This window comes from Impatiens glandulifera, chromosome 5, assembly GCF_907164915.1.
Source record: "Impatiens glandulifera chromosome 5, dImpGla2.1, whole genome shotgun sequence".
Lineage (NCBI taxonomy): Eukaryota > Viridiplantae > Streptophyta > Magnoliopsida > Ericales > Balsaminaceae > Impatiens > Impatiens glandulifera.
In genome coordinates, this window is record NC_061866.1 from 46,528,061 (window position 1) to 46,549,124 (window position 21,064).

Here is a 21,064-nt window from a genome sequence, read left to right on the forward strand (position 1 = left end):
GATGAACAAATACTATGAGAGATGATCAGGGAAGAAGAAGAAGAATTGAGATCTTTATAATTAATCTGTTTTTCAAGACACTTAATTATAGTACTCTTGGCGGGTTTTCTACTTAATGCGCGTCAACAAGACTTGTGAATAGGGTCCATATTTATTTGAATAAATTATTATTTAAATATATTAATAATATTATATATAAAATAATATTTAATTATAGCTCAAATCAATTAACATATTTTTATTTCTTTTAAAAAAAAAATACGTTTTTATTCGATATTAATATATTTTTATTTTATAACTTAACTTTTTATCAATATAGTCAAATTCTAATTTTATATATATCAACTCTTCAAATCAAAAGTTTACTTAAAATAATAAAAATTTATTTAAGAATTATTATAAAATAAATAAAATATTAAAATTCTGTAATTCAAAATAAAATCAATTCATCTCTAAATTTATTTTTTAAATGATTTAGTTGTAGTTATTATGTTTTATAATTCAACTCTCCACTGTTAATTCATCCAAATATTAGAAGACTTATATGACTAGAAGTCACAAACCATGAAATGGTCCTTGAATTTGAAAATGAATTTGTAACGGATCTCACACGACAGTATATTTTTCACCGTCTTTTTTTATCGAAAAAAAAAAATATTAACATTCACATATGAAAAAAAAATTTAGGCCTGGTTTTATCTTTGGGTTATTGGGATTTTATCCCAAATAATGGATGAAATTATGAAAAAACCAGTTTTTTAATTTTTATTAAAAAAAATACCTCTACCTCTCTTCTCTCTCTCTCTCAATACATTTTAAAAATATATTAATTTAATTTATATTCAAACAAAATTTAAAATATATTATAATAAAATAAATATTAAAAATTATAGATATATTAATATTAACTTTTATTAATAGATCAATTAAAATTTAAATGAACACTAATTTTATAATTATAATTTAAATATTATATAAGATAATATAGTATATTATAATTTTATTTATATTTTGTATTTATTTTTATTTAATATAATAACATAAAATTTTAAATGAAATAAATTTTACAATATAATAATCAAAAATCAAACAAATCTATTATAGTATTTATTTAAAAAGATAATTTAAAGTTAGTTTATACCAAATAATAATAATAATAATAATAATATTTTTTTTATAAATATTTAATTTAAATAAGATATCCGAGCCTTAAATTATAACCGAGCATTTCGAGTTCTTTAATTCAAGAAACGGGTTCTTGATGATCGGGGCCGATGATGGAATTCAACACTCAAGCGCAGCGGACATAGAATGAGAAGAGAATTCGAGGTTAAGGAGAGAAGAGCCGAATGTGAGAAGAGAAATACTACTAGATTACACCTAGTAGTCCAAGATAAGGGTCCAAGACTGGGAGAATAACTTAGAGCACAACTTTCAAAATATTCAATTCATAGCCCCCAAAAGTAGGGTGAGCATCAGCATTTAAAGAGGCTGAATTACCCAAGAGTCGGTTACAAACTTGTTACAACAACTTCCAAAATAACAGAATTCGGTTTTAAAGAAATATAAGAGAAGACAAAAGATGAATTATTAAACAGAACATAAAGCTGGCCCAATTGTTCCATAGGACTGAGGAGGGGACCAAGGAGGGTGCACTTTCTTATTCGTGTATCGTAACATTAATTAATATTTTTTATTTAAATATATTTAACTTTATTTTCTAGTATAATTATTTATTAAAATAAATTTAAATTTTAAATGATATATTAGATAATATAGTTGGTTAGAATTTTATTTATATTTTGAATTTATTTTTATTTAATATAATTAATATATTTTTTTAAATGAAATAATTTATTAATTTAAATTATATGAAAATAAATTTTATAATGTAATAAAATAAATATAATATATATATATATATATTAATATTATTTTTTAATAATATAAAATAAAATATTTAATTAAAGGGTAATTTTGGTATTTTAGTTTATAAAATAATTGATTTGATTTGGGATGTGATGGTTGGGTTTTGGGATAAAACATGGGTTTCATCCTAATAACCCAAAGATCAAACGAGACCTAAATGATCTACGGTAGGGTTATACGGAATTAAAAAAGATACATTTTTATTCAATATTAATATATTTTTATTTTATTACTTAACATTTTATCAATATAATCCAATTCTAATTTTAAATATATCAAATCTTCAGTTTGATTTTTAGAATTAATAATATAAAAAAAAATTGATTGAGTTCTTATAGAGAAAGACTGAAATAATATTATTGATGAAATGCTAAATATTTACAATAATTTATCTATTTATAATAGTAATAATAAAAAAGATAACTACTATGAAAAAAATTATGAATTAGTTAATATATTGAGCCTAATTAACAAGAGATAAATCAATAATTTCTCTCATTTGTTTAATACTTTATCATCCATTTCAAGTAAAAATGTGAGGCACAAACTGAGAGCTTGCTACGTAAAAAAAAATCGATGAGGAGTAAGACATTTGATGAAGATATCAGTCATTTGGTCTTCAATAGGAATGTACTAGATAAGTAATTGTTTACGAATAATTTTTTCTCGAACAAAGTGAATATGATTTCAATATGTTTTGTGCGAGCATTAAATATCGGGTTTGCTGATAAGAATGTGACACCAATATTATCACACCATAGAACTAGGGAAGAAGAAAGTGAAACTCGAAGTTCACTAAGTAGAGATTGAATCTAACAAAAATCTGCAATTGTATATGCAAGAGCACGATATTCATATTCAATACTAAAGCGAGCAACTACTTGTTGATTCTTAGAATTCCAAGAAATGAGGTTGTCACCTAGAAAAATATAAAACTCAGTTGTTGAACGACGATCATCGAGACATTTAGCCCAATCAGCATCAGAGTAGGTAGTAAGAGTGAATTGTAAAATTTGACGAAGAAAGATCTCATGACGAGGAGTATGACGAATATATCAAAGAATACATTTAACCGCTCTCCAATGAGAAAATGTTGAAGTTTGCATGAATAGACAAGCTCGATTGACAGTAAAGGCTAACTTTGGACGAGTGAGTGTAAGATATTGTAGAGCTCCTACTATACTCCGATAGAGAAACAAATCAGATAAATGATTACCATCATGTTATGTAGGGACTATTGCGGGGAGACTCGAGGTTCGATGCATTTCAACCTTGGTTTGCGTGTCAGACATCTTTTAAAATAAAACATGTAGTTTTTTTTAAAATATTTTGAAAGTACCTAGAACGGTAAGAAATTAATTATCTAAGAATTATTAATCTTTTGTTCAAATTTTAAATAATCTGATAGGCTAAATAACAATTTAACCTGAACCCGATTTAAATTAATTAAACATAACCAATTTAAAGATTATTTATTTAAAAATCAGAGTCGCCAAGAGATTTTATGAAAATAAATAAAATGATACGTTTACATACGTATTTATACAAGAGTTTCTAAAAAAGAGGTGGTTCGTTGTCTGTTTACACTAGGGAAAGGGCTTTTGCCTTATGTCTTCCGCGCCCTCCTAATGACGGTTTTTGAAAGTTTTTCTAAAATAAATAAAGTCTGGCTTTTATAAATCTAGTTATAACATTTATTATCTTTAATTAGTAGTTCAGGGATCCTAAGTAAGGATAGAGTTTAAATAATTGTACAAAATTATTTAAAAGAGGTGTGTACCTGTTGCACCGGTGTTCAGATTTAAAAAAATAACCTAAAAATATCAAAAGAGAATGTTAGAATTTAAAAATAAATTACAAACGAGGACTTATCCAAAACATTGATTTTAGGAAACATCCCAAAAATATGAAAAAAATATTATTTTCTGACCTATCGGGATTATTTAAAAATGGGTTTGGGTTCCAAAATTATAAAAATAATTTTGAATTTTAAAAAGTGGAACCAAACAAGCCTTAGGACCAGAGTCCTAGGGACTGGGTTCGGTTTGGCTGATCTAGGCTCAGTCGGGTTCAGTCAAGACCGGAGTGGTCCAGATTAGGGCTTAGTCGCAAGGGTCAAGTCTACCGGTCTAGGTGCTCGGTCCTAGGGTTAGGTAGCTATCCGTCCTAGGTCTAGGGTTAGGGTCAATTTACCAGTTCTAGGCTAAGTGAGGGCTCGATCCTAGGGTTATAAACATCGGTCTTAGGTCTAGGGTTAGGTTCAAGTTTACCGGTCCTATGGTTAGAAACATCGATCTTAAGTTAAGTAAGGGCTCAGTCAAAGGGTTAGAAAACTCGGTTAAGGCTTTGGTCCTAGGGCTATAAAACTCTGTCTTAGTCCTCAGTCCTAGCCGAAGAATATCGGTTCTAATCCTTAGTCCTAGCTGAAGAATAACGGTCATGGTCATCGGTCTTAACTGAAGAACACTGGTCCTAGTTCTCGGTCCTAGCTGAAGAACACCGGTCCTAGGTCAGAAAACTCGATCTTGGGATTCTTGGTACTGGGTGTTTTATTGGTGTTGGGATTCTCGCTCCTAAATTCATTTTCTCGGTCTTGGCTGAAAAACAGGACCGATGATCACCGGTCCTAAGCTAAAAGCTTAGGACCGAGTTTCTTATTTTGGTTTAAAATTTCATAAGTCCATATCTTTTGATTGTGATCATGAAATCATGATTCGTAAGCTACAATAAGTTCATATGATCATGAAGAACAAAATCCCTAACATAAATCGCGATTTTGAAGTCATTACAATGATCAATTTTAAAATACCATTTCTAGGTCAAATTTTGGGATCTTTCAAATTAGACCATTTCAAGACCTGATTTTTGTTCCATTAGCTTTGAAATTACAAATATAGTTGATCTTAACCAAAATAAGAATATCATAACATCATTAAAACATCATTAAAACAGTTTTTGAAAATTAAATCAAAATCCAAAAAATTTCATAAAAAAGATTTTGGTCAAAGTGATAAATTGGTTGCTTGGAATTCATCATAACATAAACATGTATAACAATTATTGGATCAAAAAATCCTGATTAAAAGCAAGAACACTGGATTTTAAAAATAATTTTCAAGTGTTATTTTTCAAAATTTCAGTTTGATCAAACATGATCAAAAAATGATTATGGTTATTTGGAAGTCATTCCAACATGTTAACAAGAATGTATAGAAACTAACTGGATCAAAAAAATCCAGATTAAAACCAAGAACACACAGATTTTAAACATATAGTTTTCAAACTTAAAATTTTCAAATTTTTTTAATCAAGTTGATTTGATCGATTCTCTTTCAACAGAAAGTTCATACATGATATATATAATGATTCTTAACAAAGAAATCACATAATCAATTCTTAGAACAAATCAAACCCGACCAAAGTAGGAAAATTAAAAAAAAATCAATTTTTCAATTACAAAACGAAATACAGGGCTTCTGAATTCATACCAACACTTGGAGAACACTCTTGGAGGTAGGGCTGAAAATGAGTCAAGCTGCTCGTGAGTCACTCGCTAGCCGCTCAGTCAAAGCTCGGCTTGAGCTTGACTTTAACCGAGTTCGAGTTCGAGCTCATATAATGCTTTCTCGGTGGCTTGTCGAGTTTTTTCGATCCTCACAATATATAATATATTTATTTATTTTTTAATATTAAAACTCAAAATTCAAATAATATTTTTTTCATCCCTCTTTTTCTCTTTAAAAACCATATGAAGGCCCATAATCCCTAAAGTAAAATCATAATTCCTAACATAATTACATGACTCTTCATCTAACATAATCTTCTTCATCTAATATAATGTAAGTGCCTCATAATCTAATCTAAGTGTCTCATACGTGCCTCTTCTTCAATTCTTTCATTCTTCCTTCATTTTCCCTTCATTTTCTCTTCATTTTTCACCATTTCTTTCACTCACTTTTCACCATTTCTTTCATTCTTGATATTTTCTTTATTCATTTACACTATTTGTCTAGCTCTTCATCTCTTCTTCTTTAGTCTTTACAATTTCTTTCACTCTTTATCTATTCATTTTCTTCTTTTTTAGTTTTCACATCGATCTCATTTATTCACAAGAGGCTTACAGGTAATTAAAATTTATTTTCACTTTTACAATAACTATTGTTTTTTCTTTTAGATAACTTTGATTTCTTTTTATTTTAAGGAAATCCAATAAAAAAAAAGGAAAAAACTAATTTATTGGTTAACTCATTGGTAAGGTAAGTCTTGTTCATCTTTTTTCATGTATTAAGATAAACTTATGCTTATATATTCTTTTTTCATGTATTAGGAGAAACATATGTTTTGATTATTTTATACGATAAAAAATTTAATAAATTGTATATAATAAAAGTATATTATATATAATATTGAAAGAGATAAAAAAAGGTTAATATATTATATATAATAAAAATAATATATTAAGGATTTAATATTAACAATCCCATTGACTTTAGTGGATTCAGAAGCAACATTTAGTGTTGGAACAAGAGTCATTAATTCTTATCGTTCATCACTATATATGAATACAGTGCAAACTCTACTGTGTGAGGGTGATTGTCTTCGACATATAAATAGAATGAAAAAGAAGGCTAAAGTAAGTTTTCATTATTAAATTCTTATGTTACATACTGAATTTTATCATCCATTTAATTGATTTTTTACTTTTTCAGAAAGAGAAGACATACCAAGAAATTTTGTTGTCGGTATCTACCTCTAAAAGTAAGTTAAATTTTAGTTATTTTTTTTAACATTATTTATATTAATTATTTTTAAAATTAATTATTTTATATTATTAAATACAGGTAGTTGTACGTGTGCTATGATTGAAGAACATGAGTTAAAAAGATTAATATATTGAATGTTCAAACCATTTATATAATTTTATACTTTGATTTTTGAATTTTATGTTTTAGAATTTTAATTAGTAATGGTGATTTAATGTTTTGGATTATCAAGTTTTGGAATTTTGAATAGTCATGATTGTTTCATATTTTAATTTTGAAATATCATGTTTTAAATGTTTAATACAATAGTAAAAAAAAAGCTCAATAACGACGGTAGGGGTCGTCGGTATTGGGATATACACCATAACTAAAAATTATTTGGGACAGTGAAAAAGCAGTCGTCAATCGTCGGCATTGTCCTTGTCGTTATTGCCCAAAAAGACATATACCGACCATTTCAGCACCGTCACCATAAAGCCCTCTATGCCGACAGAATTCACCGTCGCCATAGAATACTGTATGTCGACCACTATTACTGTCGCCCATAAAGGACTCTATTACGACCCATCTTACTATCGTCATAGAGGACTCTATGACGACCACTCTTACCGTCGCCATAGATGACTTTAAGACGACCACTCTTATCGTTAGGGTGGCCAAACCTACGCATCGGATACGATCCGGTATTTCGGATCGGATATCCGATTTTATTTTTTTCAAAAATTGTGATCCGTATCCGATCCGGTATCCGACCACTATCCGATCCGAAAATACCGGATCGGATCGGCCAGCCGGATACCCGCTGATCCGATTTTTTTTATATTTTAATTTTTTTCATATGCTAGAAAATTGAAATTGTTCTATTAAGGATTTTAATTATAAATAATGACGATTTGAGAACAGATCTAAAGGGAAATGAGAAGAAAAACAAATGAAAGAGACATATTTTTGTTTGGGTTTGTAAAGGAAAATGGGAGAAAACATAAGGAAGAGGGAGATTTTGTATTTTTGTTTGAGTTTGTAAAGAGAAGAAAGAAAAGAGAGATTTTTGTTTAGTTTGTAATTGTTTAAGATTATTTTTATTTGAGTTTGTAAAGAGAAACATGAAGGAAAATATAGGAAGAGAGAGATTTTTGGTTGAGTTAGTATTTATTTAATTATATTTATGTTTGGATTTGTTTATTTAATAAATTTTAAAAATGATCGGATCGGCTTCGGATATCCGAAATCTTTTTTGCCTGATCCGTATCCGATCCGGAAATCCGGTAAAAATATCGGATCGGATCGATATCCGAATCCGATCCATCGGATATAGATTTTTTCGGATCGGATCGGCCGGATCAACGGATCGGGTCTTTCAGATCGGATTTTTTGGCCACCCCTACTTATCGTCTCCATAAAGGACTCTACAATGACCACTCTTACCGTCGCCATAGTGGACTCAATGACGACCACTCTTACCGTCGCCATAAAATGTTCTATGACAACCACTTTTACCTTCACCCATGAGTAACCTATTTGTAGTGTCGTTATAAAATATTAAAACAAACTATATAATATTGTTAAAATATAAAATTAACATAAAATATTATACAAAAAATCAGTTTCAAAGTTTTTTTGAACCATTTCCAATAATATGTCATAATTATTTTCTTACTATAAAATGAAAATCGAAATTGCATTATAGTTTTAACAAAATGAGTAATTTCAAGGGAAGTGAGAAAGTTTTCACAGAAAATTTATCTGTTCCACTTCACACTTCAAATAAATCCTCCTTAAATCACACAAACTAGATCTACTTCGTCCACCTGAACCAAAAACAAAAGAGAATTATGCACACATTTTACACAACTATTAGATCATTCTATTTGATCGATTATGAACTACAAATATCAACTATATAATATTCCTTTTAACTATAATGACATATCAAATCCTAATATCAATATATCATTAATGATCATTCTATTTGTTCAATTTTGAACCATAAAGATCAACGATATAATATTTATTTTAAAAATATTAATACATAAATTATCTCAAATCTTAATATCAATATAGCATTCATGATCATTATACTTAATCAATTATGAACCATAAAGATCAACTATATTAAAAATACATCAATGGAGAGAAAAGAGATGTGAAAAAACTTAAGCAATGAGGGCAATACACTCCTAGCAAATCAATCATGTCCCTTCCATTTCGAGTCAATTGGGATTCCTATTATAATTGTGCTCGTATATCAATTTTTATGAAAATGACAATCTTCAAGTTAAAAAAACAAAAGTCTTCAATATTTTTCAAAAATCTCTATCTTTATGAATTTGAAGTACCTATCAATAATAATAATAACTAATTGTTTTTTTTGCAATCAACCAACATAATAGTGAAAACATCACTAAAATTTATATAATAAGTTAAAATCATAATATTATTTTCACGTCAGACTCTTTACAAAAATTTGAATTATTTAAGACAATTCAAATTCAAGTGTTAATGACAACTAACACAAAATTCCGCACGCTTTGTCATGTATGTCAACAATTGTCTATCATATTTATTCATAAATCTATCAAATGAAGATAAGATGATACATGTTTAAACTTGAGATTTGATGAATTAATTATCAACACATGAGAACTCTAAAAAAATTTCAACAACAAGAATGAAGATGAATACCTAAAATACTATTAAGTCATTAGAAAATAAAATAATTAAAAATCACTTATGAATGACAAAACAATGTGGCGTGAACAGAGCAAATGAGCAATGTTTAATCAATAAAAATTTCTAGCGACAAAAATGATGATAAATTCCGTGATTTTCTTCTTCTTTGTGGAATAGGGGCGATAGCCAAACAACCCACCGTTCCATATATCTTTTTCTTATTAACTAAATTCAGCTGAAAGTTTTTACCCACTTCAAAGTATTAAAGCTTTATTCCATTCAATGCTATAACCACTTGAATCCGGTTAACTACATCTTTAATAATTCTCATATTCCTTGAGGTTAACCACTCATCAATTATACTTTGTTGAATAAACTTGCATCAAAATTATGAAATATTCAATAATATATATTTGAACCTTTTGATTCAACTATTCCCACTATACATACTAATGTTTGGCCTAAAGGCTAATTTCATAAAATTAAATTGAAACATAATAACCAAAGATTGAAGTTAGAGATTTTTGAGAAGCTAAGGGATAAAAATGAGAATTTGGAAAGCACCAAAATAATCTGAAATTCATAATTTATATAGTTAATGGAAGTTGGTTTATTAGTTAGTTATGTATTTTTATGCTTTCAAGTGAATTATGTGGTGGACAACTTTATATAAAAAAATCAGATATTACTATTATTTGGTAATATTAGCAGTTTTTAGTCACTTTGAGGATCCAAAATTTATTTATTTTTCTTCAACGGATAAATTAAACACAAATGCAATGACTGACATAAAGAACTAATTAAAAATCAACCATTATATTTGAAAAAGGATATACAGAGAACTAACTTGTGATGATTGTTTCTATATCTTCTCAATACTGTATCTTTGAGTAACGTTATTTAAGGAAATGTTTGATTGTCATGCCATTGATTCTGCAAATGAAAAAACACAGGCATGGTAGAACATGGAAATAAGTGGATTATAGTACTATAGCTCTTCACGAATAAAACCAAAATAAAATTATTGAAGAAGAAACTAAAAGATGTGTTAAAAATGTAAGATCCATGTAATTCCAATAACCTAACTATTAATGAACATTATGTATGATAGTAACTTTGATTGGGATTGTTTAAACATTTAGGTCTTCCTCCCCAAGAGGAGACGACTACAGACAATTTTAATACATTTCTCCTTATTTTTAATTTATTTGTATTGAAATGGCCCACCAACTAAGGATGTAAACATTTGAAGAAAAACAAAAATAATCAAGAGAGGAACAAACATGACAAGAGTGAACATAAAATAAAGAGTGGAACAAGGACCTGTACACTATTTCAACCCTCACTTTTTATATTTCAACCTGCAAATATATGAAAGTGAATTAGTTAAATTTTCACTAAAGAAAAGATATTTTAATATAGAGTTTTAGACTATCAACCTGCAAAGAAGTGTTATAAATCTGTTTAACTACAAAACTATATATAAATATTTCGTAATAAGCAATCTCATACTACAATAATTAGTTAAGTTCTTCAAGATTTTAAAGGTATTTGTGTTGTTACATGAATAATAATGACATTTTAATTAAGTTTTATTAATTATTAAAAGTGATGCTAGTTCATCCATGTTAATATAGAAACACAGTTATATGCCATAGAAATCTTAAAATTGATGTTTCTTTTTGTCTAAATTTCATCTCAATCATTAATTCTAACCACATCATTGCCTAATGGTTTTCAACAATGACCATAACTACAAAAAGAATAAGACCCAATTCACCATGACTAGATTATTCATGCTAGAAAATCTTAGGATTTTGGCAAATGGGATCAATATCCGCCATTTAGAATTCTTATTTCTAAAAATTCCATCAATTCGTCAAATTCAAACTACAAAACGAGAAAACGAGAAACGAGAAGTAAGAATCACCAATTAAGAATCCCTCCAATTTTGAAAGGGTTTCCCTACAAGAAATGTCCTAAGGATTCCTTGGCAGTTTCCTCTAAAATAAACTATTGGCAGTTTCCTCTAAAATAAACTAATTGTATTTGTTCCTTTATTTATATTGATCCTTTTTAATCAGACCAACTAACATGTATCATCATGACTATTGAACATTTAAAGAAATTACCCAATGACCATGGAATTAGTACCACTAGTACTAGCAATGAGGTAATATGGAGTGTTTTTCATGAGATTTATGTTGAGAACGATGTGTTGTAACAAAATGAAATGCAGGATTTGGATTTAGATAATAAAATTCGGCAATGGACAATGGGGAAAAAAGAAATATTCGATCTCTATTGTCAACTCTACAATTTGTGAGAATTTAGTGAATATGTATATTATTCGAATGTATGTTTATATTTCTTTGGAATGGTGGTTTGAAATGTAAGAATATTAGGTGCTTTGGGGGAATAGTGGTTGGAAGTCAATAGCTCTTGTTGACATAATAGAAGGGAATGCTGTAAAAAGAGCATATCAATGAGTTTTACTATATTTACATCCAAATAAGTTACAGCAGAAATGTAGTGCTCCTCATCAAAAGTACATTGCAGAAAAAGTCTTCAAGATTTTACAGGTATTTGTGTTCTTACATGAATAATCATGACATTTTAATCATTTTTGTCAAGAAACAGGGAGCGAGAGCAGTTATAATCGGGGAGCCAGAGCAATGATTAATTGGAAGCATGTTTGAAAAATGATATTATTGGCATAAATCCTTATTAGTATAAGAGTAATAACTTACTAATTCATATATGTGAGTTAAAAGAAGGCAAGTAGAGTAGTTATCTATTCTTTCGGTAGAAAATATATGAACTCATGCAAAAGAACAAATACAATTCGGCATGAACAATGATACAAGTAATAACTTACTAATTCATCTATGAGAATGAAAATAAGGCAAGTAAAGTACTTAATCATTCTTTCAGTAGAAAATAAAGGAACAAATACAATTCGGCATGAACAAAGCTATAAGACATCCATTTAGTCATCGCATCCCATTTCTACATCTAAAGAAAACTCTGGAAAAGAAAATTGACTTTGAACTAGATAATAGTTGGATCTCAGCTCAGAAATTCTCAAATTACGTAAAACCTAAAAATATCAGAAGTAAAACGCAATGACACGCACAAAAACTCACTAGAGACCTGATGGAAATTCCTTGTCCCCTATCTTCTTGACGTCAATGAAGCGGAGGTAGTCATAGAACGCCGGCTTCGAGGAATCAAATGTCAGATTACGGTTCAAGTGTGGCTTCTGAACGATCAAAAGGTCGATGTGGGAGCGAGAGAAGGGAGCTGAAATGAAGGTTATAGGACCTCGAAATTTCTTGTTTTTAATTTTAGGATAAACCGTTTAAATAGGCCCTTGATCTTTTATTAAAATTGAAATTCTTACCTTAAACTTACTGATAAAAAAAATTCAAATGATCCACCTCTTTCATGTAACACCCCACCAATATCGATATCTAAAAAAAAAACTGTTCCATTCAGACGAATTTGAACGAGTAAGAAATTAACAATGATATATTTATTTTGAGTTTGGTTATTAGAGAGAAGAAGATAATTGATTTTCATACCAGTACTAAAATTTAAACAAAAAATTCCAATGTTACACGTTATTTCCTTATTAATAATATTAATCATCATTCAAGTATATTGAAGAAATAAATGATGAAATAAATATTATTACTTACTGAATTAAACTAAGTGTGATTGTTCTTAGTGTTTGCACTAGCAATATTCCATGTTTTGATACTTGTTACTGTAATTAATTGTTTCATTCTCGTTTTAAAAAATAAAATAAAATATTTTTTTGGAAACCATCATCCTAGTAAAAAATATAACAATAAATTGAATCATTTTGAAAAATGATATTTTGATCATTTCAACAATCATACAGATTAAGATTAAATAGTTAAAACTAATTATGTTCACATATAATATAAAATTAAGATTAAAAATAATTAAATAAAAAAAATGTTAATTTTGTCAATTTTTTTAAATAATGTTATCCAAATTCTTCTACATAAGTTATTTTTCTTTGCCGACTAGATTAAAAAGAGAACATGGGATAATATAATTTTATAATATAAATTAATTAATTTAAAATTATAAGCATTTTTATTTTATTTTAATAAATATTATTAATAATGTAAATAAGTTATAATATAGCTTAAATTGTAAAATGAGATAATGTTTAACCAAATTAAAAATTATGTATTAAAGAAATTAATAAATAATTTAAAATATTAAGATAATTCAACAAATTGATATAAATAATTTTAATTTAATAATATCGGATAAATTTAAATTTATTACATTTTATTTAAAATCAAGGAGGTATACCGAGGCTCCAAAATCATTGGTATATTGGTTACAATACCGAGGGTTTTTTTAATTGGTCGCTATAAAGCCCCAAATACCGATAACATTTTAAGTGGTCGCGAATAAACCCCAAATACCTACCATTGTCGTTATGGTCGGCATTGCTATACCATATACCGATGATTTTTATTCCCGTTGGCATTTGTCGTCGCTATAAAAGATTTTTTTACTAGTGATATCTATGAAAGTTTGATATTTTAATTTTGCAAATAAATTTGGTTCTGGTTCGAGTTCAAGCTCGAGTTCGAGTTTGAGCTCGAGCTCGAGCTCGAGTTTGAGTTTGAGTTTGAAATTTAAATTTTTGTTCAAACTTTTCAAGTCGAGTTCGAGCTCAAATTTATAAACTCGTTCGAGCTCGAGTTCGAGTAGAGCTAATAAATACTAAATCGAGTCGATCTCGAGCTCAAGCTAGTTTGAGTCCGGCTCGACTCATTTGCAGCCCTACCTGAAGGTGTTAAAGGTTATTTAGAAGCTTGGATCAAATCTTGGATCACCGAAAGGAGTTTTGACAAAAACTATTCTTGGCTGGAATCTTCAAGGTTTGATTCGGTGTGTAATTCGTTGTTTTTCTTCGATGATTTGCTTCAAAGAGCAATGAGTAGTATTTATACTATAGATAGGTCGGTTGAAGTAAGCCAATTCGAAACGGATTTGACTTCCGACGAGCTTATCTTCAAAATCCTATCCAGCAGCTGACAACTTTATCCATGGTAGGATAAGGCTGGGAGATAAAGATGAAACGTAGGCGTCGATGAGAGGAGCACGTAGCTTAAAAAATCAACAGATTTGATCGTTTGTGGAGGAAGCTAGAGCTTCTGAAGAATCGCGCTGACAACAATTGTAATCCGACAAAGTCGCGATTCCAACGGAAAAGACGAGTCAAACGATGTCGTTTCGAGTGACGGAACGCTGGGTTCCGTTAGGTCCGTTAGCGATTAGACTAATGGGGTTAAGAATCCCCTTAGTTAATCCGATGTGGGCGCGCATGTATGGCTCCGCTACATCCGACTGCGTGGGAGCTTCTGGGCTGTTGGATGAGATCTGGGCACTCATTTGATGGTCTAGAAACCTGCTGCAAAGATTAAAAATTATTTTAGCTACACATGATTATCAAATTTTATTTTTATTTAAAGGACTATTATAATCAATTTTTAATTCCTTTTTAGATTCATTTCTTCACCAAAAATTTCACAAAAAATATTTTTAGAATCATAATAACAATTGTGATTATATTTTATTTTATTTTTGGTATTTTTGGGAATTATGGGATAATTTATTTAACTGTTTTAAGTCATAAATTAAAACATAATTCATGATTAAATCACAATTAAATATTTTTAACCTCTTCTTTGGTCTAACTTGGATAAAATAAATACAATTTTTATACTCAAATTAATTTTGAAATTTTGAACAATTTTTTTAATTAAGATTTAATTATCACAATAATTAATCCTTAATTAGTTTTAATTCTTTTTAAAGTTATTTTGAATATAAAATTCAAATAATTTTATTATTATTAAAAATAATAATATTATTTAAAAATAGGATAAGTCAAGTTTTCATGTTTACGATAGCATTAATACAATTAAACCAAAGAGGGCGCTTTACTCTTTCTTAAAGTTTTAAAAATATTTAAAAAATAAAATAATATTATATATTAAATATAAATATTATTAGCTTATAAATTAACATAAATATAAATAAATTAAAAAATATTTTATTATAAATAAATTAACATAAAAAAATATTATATACTAAATATTTTTTATTTTGATAAAATTAACATAATATTATTTATAAATAAAAATTTTTATTTAAATTTTTAAAAATATCCAAAAAAAAATTAACAAAATTATTATAAAGATATTTTTTTTAATAAATTAAAATAATTATTATCTAATGATAATTTAATCAATAATATATATTAACGCTTTAGGTAAAGTGTTAATAAGATAAAGTGAAGCGCGTTTTATTTGAGAACGCGTTTCGCATGTATTAATGTTTCACGTGAAGCGTTAATAAGATAGAGGTGAAGTGCACTTCATTTGAGAATGCGATTCATTCAGCGTTAATAAGATAGAGGTGAAACGTGCTTCACTCGAGAACACGTTTCACATATTACAATTCACATGAAGCATTAATAACGCGCTTCACATGTATTAATGATTCGTGTGAAGCGTTAATTAGAGAAAGGTGAAACGCGTTTTACTTGAGAACGCGTTTCACCTGTATTTGCGCTAGCTTCATGTTGACCCTGAATAAAGCGGTCAATTTTTTCGGATTTTGATTTTCTTTAACCCGAATGCATTTTAATAATATAATATTAATGTTGTATTTTGATTGGTCCGAAACAAATGCACAAGAAATCAGTAACCAAAGATCTTGGAGAAAATTTCTTAGAATGTGAGATATTTTATTATTATTATTTTGTATAAATTAATTCAAATTAAATGAAAATCGTTTAAATAGTTAAGTTATTTTAAAAGAGTAATGAAATGTGAGATTTGACACAAATCTTTCTTATTCACATGTATTAATTTTCATCGTCTATATATATATATAGAATCTATCACTTGTTAGTTTCTTACAATATATTCCATTAATAAGAACACTACAATTCAAAAAACAACAACAATACTTGCATTTGCAACATATGTTTGCACTATAAAATAGTTTATAACCTTTTTTTAACCAATATTACTATTAAAAATTGGTAAATTAATCTTTCATTTTTTTTTTTTTGCTACATAACTTTTTCTTTAGTTTTTTCTTCTTGAATTTAATAAATAAGTACATCCCACGCTAATAATTCTCTATTTTAATTTAAGACATTTTAGATGAGAATTCCAAATATTATTTTTGTTTTCTTAAATATGGACTCTTACAACTTGACTACTTTACAGATTTTTAGTTGACACATTATTTATAACAATAAAATTTATAATCTTAAATTTATCATATCTATTATAATGCATTTAACTCAGTTAATATATATATATATATAACATTTATTTATTTTTATTAAACAATTTTACATAATTATGAACCTAATTTTGTAATTAAATTTATAATAATCTTGCAACTCAATCTATTTAATAAGTAATATTTGTATCATAATATGTAATATTTTTGAATAAAATGTGTCAGTATAAAAAATATTATTAATTACAACTTTATGTAACATAACTATTTTTTCCAATACCTCAAAAAAAAAAATGTTAGTTTATATGGCATACATTATTATTTTTGTGTTGAGTGTTCTTTTTCTTCTAAACACAACTAAGAGAGAGAGACAAAATGATGGGGATATGTTAGCTCATCTCATTCTCGAACTCGTGAGTATCTGAAACTCGATATATACCGAAACATAATTACAACTAGTTAGAAATTTTAAATGTCCACAAAATATTTTTTATTACTCAAATAATTGTGTTTGTTGTGAAACATAACATAATTTTACTTAATTTTTTTTTCTTTTAAGAATCCATACCTGTTCCCATCGGGAAATACACATGGATATTGAATTTTAGGTATTCTTTTTATCCTTTTCCATTAAAAGAGAAAACAGATTTATTTTATTTTACTAACAATAATGGAAACCAAAATAGAAGATATTGAAAACATTCTGCCATTTAAAAATAGCAAGAATATTTCAAAGCTTTAGAGAGAAATACTTGTAAGTGTTTATTTTATGGTTTTCCTCCGTTTAGGGTTTAGGGTTTACAATCATCTAACAAAGAAGAGAGTTCATGCCTTGGAAGAGCTCGCGGATGAAGAAATGCTTTGAGTCTGTGACGAAGAAGATATTTCTTCGATGAAAACTAAGCTTTCATCGTCTTCCACCATGTTTTGGAGAACCCGTGGAACCGGAGGTTGTTCCACGTCTATAACCCCTTCAAGGACCTGAACCACTTGACCCATTGTAGGCCTATGCTCTTCCCAGTCTTGTATGCACCAGCAAGCCACCCTACAAACTCTCATCACCTCCTCAGGTTCGGCACTTTCCCTATCCAGTCTAGCATCCAATAGACTCATAATATCTCCCCCTTCCACGGCCAAATTGGCAGCCCAAATGGGGAAGTACTTCATTCTCCCATCTCCAGAGTTCCTTCGTCCTGATATCAACTCGAATAGCAGCATCCCGTAGCTATAAACATCCGCTTTTGCCGTTATAGCTACTCCCGATATCCACTCCGGAGCAAGATACCCTATTGTACCTCTCATACTCGTCAGCACCCGGCTGAAATCTCGACCCATGAGCTTCGCCAGGCCGAAATCTGCCACCTTGGGACAGAACCCGGCATCTAGAAGGATGTTTTCGGGTTTTATATCGCAGTGGACGATGCAGTCGCGACACTTCTCGTGTAGGTAAGCCAAGCCCCGAGCTATTCCAATGGCAATTTGGTACCTGGTTTTCCAGTCCAAAATAGATTTTGAATCGTTTTGACGGAAAAGAATGGAATCCAGGGAGCCGTTTTGCATGTACTCGTAAACGAGCAACTTCTTGATTCCTTGGGAGCAGAACCCGTGAAGACGGACAAGGTTAACATGTTGAACGTTCCCAATCGTGCTCACTTCCGTCCGGAATTGCTTCTCTCCTTGGCTGATACTATCGAGCCTCTTAACCGCGATCAACGTTGAATCAGGCAACCTCCCTTTGAAAACAGAACCAAACCCCCCACCTCCTAGTTTCTCCGAGAAGTTTTTGGTGGCCCGTCGCAAGTCCCGGTACATGAAAGCAACCAAAAAACCTTCCACATTTGACGTCTTTTTCCTCCTCAATATAAGGAGGATAACGATGCCCAAGACAATTACAAAACCAACCGAAGCTATAACGACACCGATAGTCATTTTGGCGCTTCTCTTGCTACTAGCAAACTCTTCAAATTCTTCGACAGCAAGTCTGATATAAATACTCTTGCCATTACTGTCGTTTTGATCGAGCTGTTGTAGATTGAACAACTCTGCATTCCAAACCGAACATACTTTGTTGTCGTAAGAATAAGCAGAGCAGGAGCAGTCATTGAGGCAGGAAGATGCACATGTCTTAACATCCCTTTGGTTGGGCAGAGACTTTGGATTTCTGGGCAATCTCATGTTGGTGAACAGCTTGAACCCGTCTGGACGTTTATTATCAATATTTTCGCATTGCAAATCGATATTTCTAACACAGCCACCTGAAAAATCATTGAGATCCCAATCATGCTGTGACTTGGGATGGAACCCCTCCAAGCAACTGCAAAATTGCTGAGTTATCTGATTGCAGGCTCCATTTCTTCCACATAAATCATAAACCTCACACCGTGTAATTGGCTGGTTCCAGAATAAATTCCATCCAACACCATCCACCCAACTGACGACCCTGAGTTGCCCGGTTACATCTATATATGCTCGAGAAAGAGTTTTAGGATTGTACATCCTAAATATAAAGTAACTCTCGTTCTCATTGTTAACATAGCTGAAGTTGAAGAGGAAGCCGCGCTTCATCTCGGGCAACAAGCTGAAGATCTTCCCATTCCAGGGGCCGCTAGTCCAGTACTGCTCGGATCCATTCCGCTGCATAAGGTATTGATTATTATATTGATCCAGTTGAAATGAAAATAACCCAACGGAAGGGTCTTCCGAGTTTTTCCATGAAGTGAGGGTCCTGTGAGTTTTAGTGCGTTTGTTAAAGGAAAGCTTTGCGCCAGGCAAACATGTGTGGACAGGGTAATGAAAGCTCTGCCAAACTGTCGAATTTGACATGTCCTTTAGCACGAAATTACCATCATCACCAAGGATCGCCCGAACTGGAGACGATGATGAAGATGAGACGTTGGTGGACCAAATAGGCGTTTGATGAGATTCGTTGAGAAGCAGCACCAAATTACCGTCTAAGAATAAGAGTTGGGAGGAATACCTATCGTAGATGGGTTTATCTCTATTTGCTACCCAAACCACAGTTTGATTGCCAGGGAGACTGTTGTACCATATTCCTATGTAGTTTTTGTTGGATTCCTCGCTTGGTTTGAAGAAGCCAAGTGCGAAGATCCCACCTGCTGACACAATGGTTTGGTCTCCTGAAAGCGTTTGATTTGCAGAGATAGTGTTAGGAGGAGGAGCTCCATAGGAAAGACAACATTGATGGCTCAAGGATAGGCAGAGGATCAAGAAAACAATAAAGAGATCAGAGAAGTTCATGTGGTTCTTTCTAATCATATCTACGCATGCATGCAAATGCATGTGCGGCGGCAGAAGGCAGAAGGAAGGAAGGAAGGAGATGTTTGCCAAGAAATTAAACCTATGAATATGAATGCGGGACTAACATGATGATCATATGGGGTCGTGTATAAATAGTTACATAAAAAGTCTTAATTAATTATCACAACTAGTCATGAGTATTCCCTTTTCATGAGATAAGTAATGAGCTCTAATTGAGGGTTAAAATCTACTGTTTCTGTTTCGTTATATACTATTTTCATAAAAAATAATTATTTTAAAGAATAAATCAAAAATAATGAAGAGAAAAAAACCCCACATATTTTATACGAAGATGTTACAAAATAAAACATAAATTTTGAAACAAAGTATGCTACTTAATTGATTATATAAACTTTTTTTTCTAAACACTGCTTAATTTCCTTTCATAAGTTTTTACTGTTTGCTAAACCTAAAAGTAAATGGTGTGATATTTAAAGTGTCACTTGATGACTTCATCTCTGCAAAATAAAATGTGAATGTATCTCTACAAATATTTTTGTTGGACGGTGGACATGACATAAAGTTGATTATATATGAAGGCAATTTCATTTTCCCCCTTCCTTATTTGAAATTGGTATATATAATAATATATTATATATATTTAAAAACAACGACTCAGCACACTTCTAATGTGAATATGCTGAATAATAATAAAATATGGATTCAAAACATATTATGATTATTGTTGTTTTCTTCCAATCATGGGAAACCTAATATTATTGGTTGGAACATTTCATTTACTATTTTATTATTATTACTATTATGGGAAACCTAATATTATTGGTTGGAACATTTCATTTACTATTTTATTATTATTACTATTATGGGAAACCTAATATTATTATTGGTTGGAACCTTTTATTTACTATTTTTTTTTTTTACTTATATGTAAATATCAGTGTTAAAGTTTATAATTTATCTTATTATAACCTAATCTAAACATTTTTTATTTTATTTACCTTAACTTGGTATCTAAGTTAAGTTAGTATCAGAACATTCATAAGGGTTAACACCTAAGAACCTATGAAACACTTTCAATCGGATTAAGCATGAACATATATGAGTTTTAG

The 21,064-nt window shown here is 29.8% G+C and overlaps 1 protein-coding gene across 1 annotated transcript; it reads right to left on the reverse strand.

The window, feature by feature from the left end:
- Positions 1–13,951: 13,951 nt before the first annotated feature.
- LOC124939512 (G-type lectin S-receptor-like serine/threonine-protein kinase At2g19130) lies at positions 13,952–19,952 on the reverse strand. Its single transcript, XM_047479979.1, has 2 exons — positions 17,509–19,952; positions 13,952–14,045 (listed from the first exon to the last, which is right to left on the reverse strand). Exons 1-2 carry the CDS (start codon positions 19,950–19,952, stop codon positions 13,952–13,954), a joined length of 2,538 nt encoding a protein of 845 aa, XP_047335935.1.
- Positions 19,953–21,064: the final 1,112 nt, after the last annotated feature.

Bases quoted from the DNA above. Each gene is read 5' to 3' on its own strand.
- LOC124939512 (XM_047479979.1), bottom strand. From the start codon at position 19,952: ATGATTAGAAAGAACCACATGAACTTCTCTGATCTCTTTATTGTTTTC. The intron at 14,046-17,508 runs GGCATGAACTCT...AAAAATTTAAAT, and splicing joins TCATCCGCGAGCTCTTCCAA to TTCAAACTCAAACTCAAACT.